Raw genomic sequence first — 16,620 nt, forward strand, 5'->3', positions numbered from 1 at the left:
AAAGAACCCATGCCTACTGGACTTTATAAATGGAGGACGTGACAGCAGTACTGAGACTTTGTCAGGTTACAAGAAACTTTTCCTGAATGCCACTAATATAAACAGATAATTTCATGCACGAAACATGATTAAAGCATGCTTTAATGAGAAAATAATGAATATATATATTTTTCCTCCTATGTTAAGCAGCACATAAAAAAACAACTCTATTTTGAGATGGAGTATAAATCATTACTCACCAATCTATGTGGCAGATTTTCTCTAAAGCACAGTTCATCAAAGTTTGTTACAGGACAGTATATTATAGGATGGTGAATACATTTAATAAAAATAATCAAAATCTTTCAATCTCTCTAGCCCTGCAAGTTGCCAATGTGAAATGAAATTATAAAAGGAATTATTTCAGACCAGAGGATGAAATGAACCACCTCTTTAGTCCTGAGATTTACTCACTGTTATATTCTCCTAGTGCCACAGTGATACCTGCTAGTGGAGGCATCTGTCTGATGTTTGCCTTCCTTGGACTTCATTCACATAATCTGTTTTTACCAAGGCTATAGACTTCTACAGAAGTACAAGTGGAAAAACAGAACTGAAAGCATCTAATCCATTATGCTGGGATCTTATAGAAAAATAAGATTTAAATGCTTACTAGTGGACTGTTTGCCAAGCCACAAGGACTTACGGATAAATACAGTGGAGGAAAAATGAGATAATTAGGTTATATACACTGTTTGTCACAAGCACGTCAACCTCAGCAAGGGTGTCCAGGCCCAATTCTGGACAGCTTTCTTGGTAAGGCATGTGTTTTTGAACAACAGTCTACGCTAACTGCACAGAGAGATAATGCCTCCAAACATTGCATCTATTGATTTTTAATTTCAAATGCCAGCAGAAAGATGTAGGAGGGAAAAGAGTGAAAAGTAGCTTCAGGAAGAACATAGTTTCCTTTAATTTCTCTACAGCTCCTTATGCCATCAATGTTTGTTAGATGCATTCAGTGCTTCTGTTGATACGACGCTGGGGTTTGTGCAGCAGCTTGTGTCTGTCAGATAAGCACAGCAGATCCAGCAAAATAGAGACCTTCATTAGGAGAGCTCTGCCATGACTGGTGCTGATAGAAGTCAGTGGAATATTCTGATATACTGACTCTATACACTACTTTAGGCATATAAATGTAGACAAAATACATCACTTCCCTCATACCAGGGTCCTTCGTTGTCACATAAGCTACCAGGAAACCAAGCTTACTCTGAACTCTGGTTTCCTTATTTTCAAGTACTGAAAGTTGATTTGCTTTAAGCAACTGTGATACTTGACCAGCGCTTTTTTTGGTGTTGGATTATACACAGAGACCGCAGGAAATTTTCACTAGGAGCTGATACTTAACTGTCCCTGGTTCCCCTACCTTTGCATGCACGTGTGAGAGCCAGAAAAGAAAGGAGCAGTATGCCTAACAGCACGTGCTACTGCAGTCCTAACCTGTACTGGTATGTATCTTCCCAAGCAATTGCAAATTCACTGTAACGATTTCCGATTGAAAAAAAAAAGAAGAGGTATGAAAATGATAAATTTTGCTCAGTCATGCCCCTGTATACACAGAGGATTCCCAACAAATTCGATTCCGTCACGTAGTACTGCCTATAAGAGCTAATCATGATCATGCCTCAAGTCTAATTCCATTTTGAATCGAGTTTTATAGTTTTTACTAAATTATCTGTTATCACTATGTATATTTTGTTTAACTAGTTAAGAAAAAATGGTGACCGTTTCAATTCTGATTTTTCTTGAAATACATATTTCCTGATATGGCATTGGCAAAAATTACAGAAAAAGATGTGAGATTAAAGATAAATTAGATGGGATTATTATATTACAAAATTGATATAATAAAGATACACTTTCTTTCTTACATCCAATTGTGACCTCAAGAATAGCTTTGTAACGTCACTGAATTCCTCAAAGATGCTCTGTTATAGACAACTGTATGTCTGAAAGCAGAATTCTTTAACACAGAGGTCTTACAATTTTAAAGAATAAATAAATGACAGACTTCCAAAATACATTCACCTATTTGAATCACCTAGTAGGTACCTCTGTGCACACATGCTGTGACACTAGTTTGCATCTAAGACTTCAAGGTTAACTTTAAAGACAGTTTAAACTCAAGTAATTTTTTTTTTCTTGAGAAAAAGCAAGAGCAGTGAACGCTTCAAAGTAGTAACCTTAAAACCAGATCACTGTCAAAACAGACTTTTTTCTAAAAGTTATACTCACCTTGACAGTATCCTACAAGATCTGATTATTGAGGACTTCCCTTTCAAAAGGATAAAATATTTATCAGAACTTCATAGATGTATTAAAATCCTATGAGAAGTAGTTTTGCTGCCACAGAAATTGGAAACTGTATTGTTTGAGCAGTGGAAATGGAACCTTCCTCACATAACTTGGGTCTATTCACAAAAAGTTATAAGCGCAGCTGAGTTAGCCTATTTCTGTGAGAAAACTGAATCAAATGTTTACGCAGCTGTCAGAATTAAGAGCATTTTGATCAGTTGCATATGACAATAGTATACAGTACAACACCTTTTTGATGCAGATTTTTACTAAAGGCTTCCTGCATATTGTTTTCCTGTTTGACCAGCATCTTATGTATGATGCATTCATTCACTTTCTGGAAGGTCCTTTTCTTGGAAAAAAACCCCCAAACTTATCTTTTAAGAGCCAGCTATAGCAAACAAGGCTCCTTGCTTCATTTGACGTCACCATTTTAATTTACAGTACTAATAATCTGTGTATTACTTGGAACACACCGTTTTTCTGTCCAGATTACTACATTTTGTGAATAGACAGCAAATTTATCTACCTTAATCACAGATGTAAAAATGACATCCTTTCTTCATTAAGGATTTTGTGGGAAGAATGCTTATTATAGAACACACAAATAATAAAAATGAAATGAGACGGGGTGGAAAATGAAGGGAGTAAAGTTGGATAAGTCAATCACAAAGACAGAGGAAGAAAGTTAATCCACCTTGGAAACACAGTGCACTATCATTGTCTTGGTGGTTGTTGTTAGTTGCGTCCACGTCTTGAAAAGAGGCACTAAGAGGGAATCTTCCACAATCGTTCTGGTACAGTGGGCAATGAGTAGCACCATCTTGAGGCAGAGGGTGAAAAGGCTGGTGCATGGGGCTTTTTTTCAGAGCTGTAAGAGATGAATTCCTTTCTGGAATGTCTGGAAGCAGCTCAGTAATAAGTCTGTGTAATATACTGTTGTCAGGCAAACTTCCCCTTCTTTTTTCAGCTTTAATTTGGTCACAGATGTCTTTAAGCGCAGAATCTAGTGCTTCAAATACAGATGACTTACATTTAGTCTTTTCAGTTTGTTTTTTAGGAGCTGCACTTTTTTTCCTCCGGAAAGGCACTGGACTGACTAGGAATGCTATCTTAGAGAGGCCAGATTCTGCTTCCTGTCTCCTTGGATCTTCAGTGGTTTCTTGTTTAGCCCTTTCATGTTTCAGCATGGTGGTGAAGCGGGTGTAGGAGGCCGGGCATCGCCCTTTGCAGGAGCTAATGAGGTGCCGGTGGTGGTGGTGGTGGTGGTGGTGGTGATGGCCCGATCCATAGAAGCTTTCAGATGAGGTGAAGGAGAAGTGGTCAAAGTCACTTTCACTACAAAAGGATGAACCCTCTATTTGGATAAAGTCGCTGAGGTCAGAAACCACTCCATCTTGATCACTGTCTGAAAAATCCATATGCGATCGCTGTGGCTCATCACTGGTCACTTCAATATGAATTGGCACCAGAGTTTTAGACTTGCAGTTCCGTTGCACCTGAGAGGGATGCCTATCTTGATTTTCTTCCTCCAGCAGGGATTCTATAGAAAATCGCCGTTTTGGACATAAGCCATTTTTAGGAGGCTCCAGCGTAACAGCTGACAACATTTCATCACCTAGATTCGGCATTGATTTTGACTTCTGAATTAATTTTTCAAATTCAGATATCCTAGTTGGCACCATATCTCTAGGCACCTCTTCAGTAGAAGACTCTCTCCAGCCTTGAAGAATACCTTTGTGCTGTTCTTTTTCATACTGTAATATTCTGGACTTCACTGAACAAATCACCTCAGAATTCATCAAGTCCTTGCGATTGATGCGGTGCATTTTTTTATACATTTTTAGGAAACCTGGAGCATCATGTGCAGATCTGTGACGAACTCTCGACCTACTATTACCACGGCCCTCAGGAACATACGGGGAGGCCCAGTTCATTGAGCAAACATCTTTGGAGTCCTCCTCACATAAAAGAGAGCCCATGCTTTCAGACTTGGCCTGTGCATCAGGAAAGCTATCATGGTCATCTGTTAACAGATCGTCACAGCTGCGAGATTTTCTCTTGGGAGAAGCAGTTTCTTCTGTGCTGCTCCAGACTTCTGCATTTTGACGAGTCATTTGCCAGCCATTCTTGTAGCTGACTGCCCTTCTTGAATCACTTGGAACAGCTAAGTGCTGTCTGTAAGTGCTACAGCAATCTAATTCATTTGAGGTGTTGTGGTTGTGCACTGAATAACTGAAAAGGGATGGATATACTTTGCTAATATCCCCACCTTTATAATCCATAGAGCAGCATGGTAAAAAAGAGACATTGCCAGAAATTAAAAGGTTCAGAAAGTTAGAAATAATATCAATAAGTATTAGAAAGACTAGAAAAGAGACAGCAATTAATGCATCTATTCTATCAATTTAGGTCACAACACAGGTTGCTACAGACTAGGAGAGAAGAGTTAATAATCAAGCTATTTAAATTCTCCAGCTTTAAAAACGTATTCATAATAATTTGAACACCAGAAAGATCTCCTTATAGATTACGGAGATGTTAAATCAGCAGGAAAAGATAACCAAGTCTGTAAGGAAACAAAGACTGAATTTGAAGCAGGTCAAAAACAATCAAAGCGGCGAAAGATTTAGAGATGAAGCCAAACCACAGGTCTGTACCTCAGTACACCGTAATTTTGAAATAAATTACATTTGGACAGAGACTGAAGTTTGCAGCAAGACTGTCTCTGGAGAAAGAACTATTATTTATTATGTCTGCACAGAACTTAGTACTTTGGAGCTTAATTCAGAGATACAAGTATATGCTAACTATAGAAAATGTCAAAAATAGACAAAAAGGTATAAAACTTTGCTTGGTAAAAAGTTTAAATTAAATTGAAACATGACCATTAGGGAATTATTTTCTCATAAATTTTAAAATATGTGTCAAATACTGATCTTTACGCTTGTGCATTTAGAATTTTTTTCAGAATTTTTGAGTTGTATAACGTTCAGACAGTTCGCAGCAACTGCACATTCAATTAAGACAATTAAGAAAAATCTTTAAATGGGATCAAATAGGAAATTTCTCTCAGCTGTTCATATGCAGCAGGAATATACATTGGAACAACAAAGGGACTAGGAAAGCAGGTTAAAACAGTATAAGCCATCCCGCAGTTCTCTTAAAATACATTTGTTAGTTTCTGCAGTTTCCTCCAGAAAGCCTACCAAAGTCCCACTAACTAGGTTATCTTTTTTGTAAAGCTTGCCATGAGTTTTTGCTGTAACCTGTCATATTCTCTAGTTAGTACAGCGCTTACTTTGCGCATGGCTGTGGCCACAATTAAGACCACCTAAGCTTGGATTTCAGCTTGTATCATTCACTTGTCACTAACTGACATCTACTTCTAAGACACTAATTTAGCCTGCCAGAAATCTTACTAACAGACACTAAAGTTATTTTATCCTTCCAAACGTAATGACAATTATAAAGACAAATACATTATGTTTGGCTACTTATTAATCCCCTTAGCCTCTCAAGACTGGCAGAGGAAGTCACCTGAACTCTACTTCTGTTGTACTGAACAAGAAAGAAGGGCAAGTTTCAAAGTGTGCATTTCCAGAAGTGGTTAGCCCCAGACATGTCAAAAGGCAGTGACAGTTCGGCAAATAGATGGGTAAGGAACATTTAAAAAATCTCTCAGCTTGCAAGGCTAGCTCTAGGAGAGAGGCCTGAAGCTATGGTCTCTCCTTCATATTAGAAATGAACTATAAGAAATGGTCTCAAGTGCCAACATTCAGTTCAGGATACATGCTTCAACAAGTTCAATCTACTTTAAACAGAAGAACACCTTGAATCTGGATCAGAAAATCAAACACTTTTCATTGTGTTTTGATCTAGATTTTTTTGTTTCAGACCTATCTATAATCTAATTCAATTCAGTATTGATCAATACCTAAAAAAAAACCCCAAACATAACGTGCTTCTTGTTTAAAAGAACGGTTAATTCCAAGAAACAGTAACATTCTAGTAGGTTTCATCATATTATGAGAAAATGGAGCAATACAGCTAGGCCAGCTTCCAAAAGTTATATTAAGGGAAGGACACAAGAAGTTGAAGTCATGGTTGGTGCTCCTTACCAGTGGTGTAGTCAAAGGTAAATGCAGGTAAATGGAATTTACCAACTGTTCCCTACCTTGCCTGGTACACCAAATAGATGAGTTTACCCACTTTTTAAATTACCACTAAATCACTGAGTTTAAAATACATCTGCTTCTTCATCGCTTCACTCCTGATATTCCTCATGTTTTCCTTTGTTTGATGCTTTCTGTTGCAGCCTAGATATTACGTTTCTTTGAGAAGGGACTGTCTTTCACAAAGGTTAAGACAGTCTCTAATAACACCTGTAGGCTGACCAGGAAGTGTAGATACAAAATACAGCAAGTGAAGTAATAATAATAAATTAAAGGTAAGGAGAGCTATTATAATAGCTACTACTCTGTATATTGCTTCCACCATGTATTTGCCTAGAAATCTTTTCTTTTGCTTAAAAAAAAAAAGCAAATAAAATAAAAACCTGATTCAGGTATCTCTTTTCTGAAGAGACGTGAAGGACAGTAATGGAAAGATTGGTAATTAAAAAAAGGAAACTAATTATATTGTATGTGATTTACAAAACCAAAACTCTTACTATCAGACCATGGATATTTGCTTGCTTAAATTAGGTCCTGATAACTGACAAAGTCTAAGACATCACTTACAGATTTAAAAGCTTTACTACTATGCAAAAACATCCTTAAATCTTAGATACCATTTGTCTTAATTGACTTTCTGTATATATTGGAAACAGTGCAGTTTCCAATGCCTCATGAGTTTACCTATAATAGTACAAATCATATTCTTCATTTAACCAATTTTCTTCTCTTAGAATGAGCAGTTGAAACAAAAACACTTTTTACAAATCCAACTTTTAATAGCTTAAAATTACACATCTAAGAATAAATAAAATTAACCTTTCATGAAAGACTGAAAGTTTTTCTTCAAATAAACCTCCCAGCAAAGTGTGGCTGAGCAGCAGTACACAGTTGCATGTACTACCAATGTATTGTACAATATATCATCGGCAGTTGTCTGTTAATAGATATGCTTTCCTCTTACCTTTTGCTCGTGATGGAGAAGAAGGAGAAGAACTAGTTACAGGCTTTCTAAGGGTGGTATATGGGCCTTGCGTATCTGTACGGCCCAGGCTAGGCCTGTTTGCGTTCTGGTCACTGTGCACCCTCTGATGACTTACAGCAGGTTCTGACTTCCTCCTTTTTCTATAGTCACTCGCAGTACTTGCAGAACTACAGAAATAATCAATGTTAGTAGCGGTCTTACCTCTGAGACCAGAACTCATCAGGAATCAAAAAAGTAAACTCAGAGCTATCAATATACATAGCTATAAAAGCTGTAAACCCATAGCTATGTCATTCTTCTTATACATTAAGCATTGCCAACAAATACATAAAAAATAGGTAAAGGGGAGAAGTACTTCTCTCAAATTTCTTACAGTGTGTTTCACAGAAAAAAACTGAATTCTTCACCTGATTTATTCAAAATTGCTGCATCATTTTCATAGTGAAGGCTTTGACATAAAGGCACCATATCTTCTAAAATACTCTACAGTATCAACAACGAATGGTTGCTCAAGCATTTCCGTATCAATTTGGTTAAAGTTGCAGTAACATACTTTACTTAAATAAAATTGTCCAATTGCATTAAAAGCCATTTGTTGATTGAAAAGTCTTTTCATTCATGTTTTTCTGTGCTTCTACAGTTTTTTTGCATTTGGCTTTTATGTTCTACCATGCTGGCAGTATCCCATCCTGCTGCTGCTTTAATCTGCTAGGAGAAGCCCACCACTCTTAGCACTGAAACAGCACTAGGCTCTTCCCGGGAAGTGTGAAGAATCTTGTCTTTTGCTGGCAACACAGCTGGTGAGTGATGAGGTTCGCAGGGAAGAGTAGTCACAAGGTAAATTTAAGATGACCACCGTTAAAGAAAACCCTTGTGAAAGGTCAGACATGATTTGTGCTATTGAGATAACTGAACAAAACGGAGACCTAAACAGACAAGTGAAATATATTGGTCGTTCGGGACGCTGAATATATTAGAGGAGTTACTTTTACAAATAGGTAATAACAGACTAAACTTAGACTAACGTAAGTAAGCTCTACAAAAAGTCAGCTATAGAGAAAATTTGAACAGTGAGGGCCTGATTGCCTTTAATACTGGGGTAGAAGTTCAGCACAAAGATGAGAAAAAGACAGAGAACAGATGAGGTAGCATGCGCTTAGGGGAACAGCGCTGAAGGTACTGCAAAGCAGTAAGGTTAAATTATAGATCACTTGAGACAGAAGCTCAGGGATGTCAGTGGAAAGATCCAAAATGGAGTGGCATATTTTGAAAGCAAGCAGTAGGTCCTTATAAAACAAAGAAACAGTTGCACTTCACTATCAAAACAGGAACATCCTCTCCACACATCTCTGTATTTTATCAACATCTCACGAGTCAGATGTTAAAATCTGAGCCTTTTCAACATCTGCTGGCTGGAGGACACACAAAAAACTCTCAGGCTGCATCATCTGTGTCTACTGAAATTACTATTTCTTACCTAGAGGGCCTGTCCAGGCCTCTGTCTGTTGAAGAGTGATGATATAAGGAAGTCTGTGAAAACAAATAAATGAATGTTTTACTCTATATTTGAAAAAAGATGACCATTTCCACTTAAAATATTTGATTATTTATTTAAAAAGTTACTCTGTGACAAAACCTATAAAAAGATTGTCATGATTAATGTCTTGTGCATTCCAGCACACAGATATTGCAGTATTTCATGAGAAGTTATGTAGTTTCTAAAAAGCATCACTAGATTTCTTTTCATAGTCTATTTCAGTAATATTTTTTCTTTTAAAGCACTACTAAGTAATAATCCAGTACTTATCTATACCCTTCTAAAAAACAGATACAGAACAGTGTGAATTTTACAATGAAAACATACAAATCTGAAAATAATTCTTTCATGCAAAAGTAAGGTCTGCAGAGCTCCCCCTAATTACTCACGCAGTCCCACAAATGATTATACCCAGAAACTTTTCCTGCAAGTGGCCAGAAGACCCATGATTTTTGCAGCAAATTGTGGCTTTGGAAGCCAATCTTCCATTGCTTTGGAAGCAGCTACCGCACAAAGGCTGCAAGATGGAATGCAGTACTACTCTGCAATTTTACTGTTGATTCAAACTCAATCTTAAATGATCATTGATTTTAAATCAATCATTTTCTGCTTTTCAGGCAGGGCTGCAGCCAGAATCAGGTAATACTCCAAATACGTTAATAAGAAGGTGAAGCGCATGGTCCCTGCCCTCTTTCTTCCTGAGTACAAAGCAGTGTCATTCAAAGTTTATTTTTTTTTTAAGTTCACACGATACCATTTCAGAGCTGACCCAATCAACTGGATATAGAACTTTCATTCAGCTTTGTCAGCTACAGCAACTAATTTTCTCTGCATAACAGACTATATCCTCCGTATAGAGGACTTCTGCAGACTTTTCTCTGTATAGAAAAGTGTTTATGGACCTTTTTTTTCCTGTACAGAAAGCCTGCAGAAGTCAAGTAATAGTTCATGGCCATAGTAATGAGGTCATGGCTTACTGCAGCGCGCTTTTTTTTTCTTTTTTTTTTTTGGTACATACAGTTCTTTTCCCCAGTGATTTGAATTCCAAGTTCACAAACAGAAGAATCCCACCCAGGTTAGCCAACTGACATTTATTTATACTTTTAGAAGTCATCCGTCGTCTAAGAATATTTGGAAAAGATTTCAGGTTCCCGTGTACACTTTAAATGACATTCTAAAGTAACTATCAAAACTACTTATGGGGGTGGGGGGGTCCTAAAGCCAATGCATACGATTGTTCATTTAGAGGTGTACAAATATTTGTCAGTAGCCATTGTTATTTAAGACCCGTAGCACATACCAAGCGATTCCATCGGGACAGTAACAGAAGTTTTGATTTCCAGATATTGAAATTTATTAAACTCTTAAGGCAGGGAGAACCACACAAACATGGATAAAATATGGATCAAAAGTTACCTGAAACTTGAGCTAAGATCGTTCCAATTCTACCAATAATTTTGTAAGCGTAGTTTAATTTAAATTACATTAAAAATCAGGTTAAAAGCTTTCAGGCTTTTGGTAAGAACAGAAGCTGAACTATGAACACTTAAAAGAAAAAAAATGTTAATAATTCAATGATTTGAAGGTTATTTTCCAGAGAAAATAAGTTAAGATGATCTCTGCATAGGGTTTCAAAACCTTTGTCTTTTCTGAACAGAAATTTGTTAGCCTTGCGGACAAGTATTTCTTAAGTGTTATTTATTACTATTCTAACTGTTAAATATTTATGTTACTGTTATGTTCATAAGCTCCAGTTAAGATCAGTGTTACTTGCTGTATAAACGCAAAGGTAAAATCCTTCCTCAAGACAGACTACAAATCTAGAGACAAGCAATCTGTAAAGAATATCCTCATTACAAAAAACAGTAGCAAAAAATGTTTACTAGAAATGGAAGAGCTAGGTTCCAGATACAGCTCTCTCAAGCAGACACAGTTAACTTTTATAACTCCGTAGCAGAACTAGCACTAACAAGGATTCCTGTTGGATAAACTTAATAAATATGAGCCATATCCTGAGAGTAGGTTGTGCATAGCTCTTGTTCCTCTTATTTCAGTGGATATTTTGGAAATGACTCAACATCAGGTTACAACGTTGGTAAACTGGATTATAGCAACTCTGGCATTTCACAGAGAGACAACACGGCCTAGTGAACAGGGCACTGGCCTGTAACTGAAACAATTTCATTTCTGGCCTATTTTAGGGTTTCTTGTTGGTGACCTTGGACAGTTCAACACAGCACATCATCCCTCAACCTCTTATTTGCTTCTCATTTTGTGGGGAATTTCAAAGTATTCAAATGTCTAGGAAAAACAGAAACCCAAAGTTTTGGTTATAACTACTTTGTTTCCGTCTGATTTATTTTGAAATGAAATATAATACTGGATTAAGTCACGGAACTATGAGGATTGTCCTACTTCATTGTTTTAATCATCCGTGTATTTGAACTTGCTAGCCTTCCCATCAATTCAGAATGGAAGCAGTGCAAGACTCAGGTAATGCTTCTGCTAACAGCTATGAGATCTAGAGGTGACGTGTCTTTGGGAGATTTTAGAGTCTCTTTTTTAACATTTTGTCACGACATCAGAGGCAAAGCTGAAATGGTTTCTTAGCTTCTGATGGAATTCTTCCCTGCTGGATCAAACAGTCCTTGGAGCTGAATTAGCCCACCGGCTCTAAAACTGCTTCCAAACAAAAAACGTGACTGTTGTAATGCACTACATTGCGCCCCACAACAAACATTTCTTTTCCTTTTTTCTTAAATTGGGAAATGAAAGAATAGATTTCCTCTTTTTCCTCATCCTTATCCTTCCGCTGCTGCAGTATATCATGCATTTTCAGGTTGTGGAAACCCATGCTGAAGTGCTGGCAACATGCATTTCTGTTCCAATGACTTACACTATGGAAAAAAGAGGGGAACTGAAAATAAAAGCTCCAAAAATTACTTTAGTGCTGAGCAAAATGAAAAAGGCTACTTAGGTGGTCATTTCCAGCACATCCAATACAACCTCCACACGCAGTACGGGAGAGGAGACGTGATCAATCTGCATGCAACCTGAGTGTGCACTACGGCAGGAAGCAGAAAATAGCATAAAAATAGTATCAGTGGCAATATGTATATCTGCTATAAACTGCTACTGTGATTATTCTTTGCAAATTAACATGTCCTCAAACAACATTCAGCTGCAATCTGCAACCTATATACAAGAGATCTTCATACCACCTGGGAATTAAGCTGCTACCAAGAGAAGCAAGGCAATGTGAGGTAGCTCATGTTCTCAAGCAATGATTCGTGTGCATCAGCGACCTCAGAAGAACGGCTCGCTCAAGAGGCAGGTCTACTGTAGCAGTGGTCTGTTGCGAGAAGACTACGAACACTACTGATCGTTAAGCCCAACTTGTCCCAGTGCTAGGTATTTCTATCAATGAATGTTTGCCTCACTCATGCAACATATCCCCTTCCCAGGTGGCTTTTGTACAGTGGTGCTCCACACACGCTTTTTTTCCATGGTGGGAGAGTGTACAAGCCTGTGGAACACAATGAAGTTTTGTACACAGCAATATATGAATTTCTTTAATGTGCTAAAGCCAACCTATTTTTCTGCAGGCAAATGAAAAGTGACTTCGCACAAGTTTCATTTTTGTAGTGAAAAATGGATGTCAAAGTTTTTTTTTTTCCCTTAAATCATCTGTCATTACATTGTTCTTAGGTGATAAACGACCTATATATGACACTTAAGAAGTCATCTGTGGATTGGATTAACAAAGTGGAGAGCAGGAATGGGTAAGTGTAGACCAAAGTAATTTCGGTATTGTAACCCAGCTCATAAAATCAATGGATCTATACACTGGAGAGAAGGTGTGCTGTGATACACAACCACGCAGTCTGCTATTGGAAAGGAGTGAAGCATCAAAATGCTTCTCTATATGCAGCTTCAATAGAAGCCTTTGTTTTTAGAGCCAGCTCTGCTATGGAGGTGTGCTGATGATCATTATATATTCTCAGACAGACAATAAACCTGTTAATAGCTGTCAAGAAATTATCCCCATTTTATTTCTCAGTATCTGGAATGTGTATGGGGTTAATGATGAGTGCATTATTGTTAACCCACTCTGTTTCAACAAATATCATGCTATTTTTTAAAAATATATTTTGAGGGAGGTCTTTATACTTGAATCTTTACAATCATAACAGTTCATGTTTTCAAGCTTTTCTCTGCATCTCTGAAAGCTGAAAACCACTTTAAGTAGATGATTCTTCCATAATTATCCAACTTCACAGTTTTAAGAAAAACATTTAATATAGTGAGGTCTGTCTGCAATAAAACCATATGAGCCAGAAGCAGAGCTGCTCACACCAACAGCTGCTGTAACCACAGTTCTTCTCTCTTTTCTATGCAATAGAGTGAAGTAAAGGCCTCTGAGGTCTGTGTGCTTCCCTCTGCTACCCACAAAACACGTATCGAACCTGCTCCGGAAAACGCCAACACTGAGCACAACTCTCAGTCTCATCTTTGTTGACCAGTCACTGCCGCACACAGGCACCAGCAAAGGAAACCCAAGCTTAAAGGTGGTCTCTGTTAGAACTATACCATGAGGTGATATAATCTTTGTAGTTCAATTGTAACGATAGGCTTTCTTGCTCACATGCCACCTCTCCCATTGGAGATTAGACCGCGACCATCACCTGTCACGTGGCACTGGCCAAACACCTAACAGGCAGTGATGACTTGTGAGCCCTTGTAATGGCTCTAGGCCTATTAGAGACTGTAATGTAAATCCCATGGGCAGTGTGGCTCCACACAGCCTCCTACATAAGGCAGTGGGTAAATCACACAGTTAAAACCAGGTCATAGACAACTTCCTTATCCACAACGTTCCCCTGGCTAGTAAATAGTGTTTTAGTGATCAACCTAAGACTGTGAAAAGTATGTCATGACAGAACTACCTGCTGGCTTACTACACAGCATCTCCCTTTCCGCTCCTTATAATACTCTTGTCACCTTGAACTTAAGTTGCCCTGTGCCCCTACTTCCTTTAATGCCTTCTCTGAAGCTTTTTCTATATGAAAGATACTGTAAGAAAGTACATAGGCTGTGCAGTACTGATTTGTACCACGGTTACATTATTATGCATAGGCTGTGTGGAGGTTATACCTTCTATCTACAGGCAGAGCTGCACTCAGATGGCTTAGATGGGAAAATGAAAGCAAACAGTGGATGTGATTGGGTTTTTTACAGCGGAGAGCAGGTACCACTGTTTGTAGATACCCTATGGGCTCCTGGGCTTTCCTTGACCCATGATCCCTCCAAGTCACGTCCAGGTGGCAAATGTAAAAAAACCCCACATCTCCAAAGCTACTTAGGCATCTCCTACAACACTACCCTATCCGCATAAACGCTGCCTGGCAAAAATAATTACATACTAGAGAGAATCTCCCCAAACTACCCAACAGGGATTTTGTTAAAAGCTTTGATTCAGCTCTATGAAAAAAAAACAGCTATGTATTTACAGTTAAGCCAATGTTTTAGTTGCTTTCATGCATCAAGGCTTTAATTAATGGTGACTGAAAATGAAGTTAGGCAAAAACAAATAGGTAAAAGTTGTAAACAATAAACAGGCTTGCCTGCATGAAGGCTGAATGCTAATACTTTAGCAAGTTATGTTGTGATATTTTGCCTCCTTGGAAAAATGTTTAATTTACTTGTAATTTGCAAAATTTGCATGCAAATTTGCATGATTTAACATATTCAAAGACTCCAAAAGTTTCAAAAATATTCAAATTTCAAGAGATAATTCGTCTATTCAAAATAATAATTATTTTGCCTAGGCCTACGGAACATGATTATATTCCAAATAATCATATGCTAGGACTTTTAAATGGTCTTCTCCAATATACAGATTACTCTCAAGTATCACTGAAGTCTAGAAGCTTATTATCTCAGAGAACTACCCAGATTTCACAACCATGAGGTTCTTCCCAGTGTGCAAAACTTCAAACGAAACCAGAATAACTTGCAACGCTATTAACAATTTAGAGCCACAATTATTGTTTAATTCTTGGAGACACCAAGGAAGATGAGAGTGAATGGCAAATATGAATGAAGCAAAGCCACCGTATGAAGTAAAGCTGTCATTACAGGATTCGCTGACTTCTGCCCTAACACTCGAAAAATGGGAGGAAGAGGAGCAAGGAATGAAAGCCTGGATCGCTCCCACTCAGAGCAGGGCAATGACAGCCCTCTACCTAATCTTGATGCATTTTATTCAAAATAATGGCAGTGATTATCTATTCTGCAGTTACAAATTTATAACAGGATTTTATTTGCTGCATTTCCTAATTAACAAGCTTAATCATAAGCATTTCATTGGAGAAATAATAGCTCAGTCACAAAAGCTTTCACTTGACGTACAGAACTTGCAGCCAGATATTTTAATAAAAAGTATTATTTGTGTTGATGTATTAATTGTGTCCAAAAGCAATGCGCTTCCCCAACTCTGAAGAAGTGGGAATTTGTCAAGAGTTAGAGACACATGGTCTGTTGTGTAATTCTGAGTGTTAACCACTGAGAGGTTTTGGGGATATGAACTCACAGTTCCTAGGATAATAAGATCAACATTCATATGCACTAGTGATCTGGAAAGATATGAAGACAGAGATACAATGATTGTGAATTAGAAATCTCTCAAAGCTGTTGGAAGGAAACCACTAAGTTTAACGAATTTAGGTACAAACGGCAAGCACTCCAACCCTTTTTCCCCAGAGATTCATCTGAGCAAGAATCATTCATTTACCTCATTGGAAACACCAGGAGAACTGTCTTGAACATAGTCCAAAAGCTTTTTAGGTGGCTGCATCATATAAGCAGAAGTGCAGAGATGAAATGGAGGAGAATCAATGGCAGCAAGGAATGAAACATGTGGAGAAGGTGACACAGTTAAAAACTAAGTGTTGACAGCATCAGATACAAGAGTGACACATATGGGTAGAATGGAACGAAGAAAGGGTTACAATATTTTTTAAATTATTAAGCATCTTAATAAAATGTTAGTAATTTCAGGTAGTAAAACGTCCAGCTTGAATGGTTGACTCAATACTAGCAGTTTTTAACACTGATAAGACAGAAGAGTATAAGGCATATCAGTTGTGTTTTGCTGGGGAAATCTCTGAATATGCTTTATTTTACAGAAGGTGCTTTATTCTCAGATTATCGTTATCCGTAAAATATTGATGACATATTCTTCAGAAGAACGTATCTGGAGTGTTTATGCCTACCTAGAGGGAGGAAAGACAATTAAAACAGTCTTGAGTGGCTGGAAAAAGGAGATTAAAGTTGATCAGTGCTAAATGCAATATATTACAGACCACAGGACAACAAATTAAAACCCAGACATACTTAACTATTTTTTATTTTTAGGAGGTATTCAATGGGTAGATTTTTTGAAAGGGGGGATTAGAAAAATAAAACCTTTAAAAGAATGTATTTGATTTGCTAATACAGACTTTCTCTTCTGCTCTTATTGAAGTCACCAAGTTGTGATTTTGGCTTACAGCTAGATATAAAAGGGACTAAGGTACCCGGTCCCC

At 37.7% G+C, this 16,620-nt stretch overlaps 1 protein-coding gene across 13 annotated transcripts in view; it reads right to left on the bottom strand.

Annotated features, from left to right (window-relative positions):
• SORBS2 (sorbin and SH3 domain containing 2) overlaps positions 1 to 16,620 on the bottom strand; it is a 167,164-nt gene that overhangs the window by 25,688 nt on the left and 124,856 nt on the right. For all 13 annotated transcript variants that reach the window (XM_068942676.1, XM_009676680.2, XM_009676682.2 and 10 more), the window contains 3 exons: positions 8,975 to 9,027; positions 7,477 to 7,664; positions 3,035 to 4,609 (listed from right to left, as the gene is read on the bottom strand). In XM_068942676.1, coding sequence (XP_068798777.1) covers positions 3,035 to 4,609; positions 7,477 to 7,664; positions 8,975 to 9,027 — 1,816 coding nt within the window. The remainder of the gene's footprint in view (positions 1 to 3,034; positions 4,610 to 7,476; positions 7,665 to 8,974; positions 9,028 to 16,620) is intronic.

The sequence above is a fragment of the Struthio camelus genome, chromosome 4, assembly GCF_040807025.1.
Source record: "Struthio camelus isolate bStrCam1 chromosome 4, bStrCam1.hap1, whole genome shotgun sequence".
Taxonomy (NCBI): domain Eukaryota; kingdom Metazoa; phylum Chordata; class Aves; order Struthioniformes; family Struthionidae; genus Struthio; species Struthio camelus.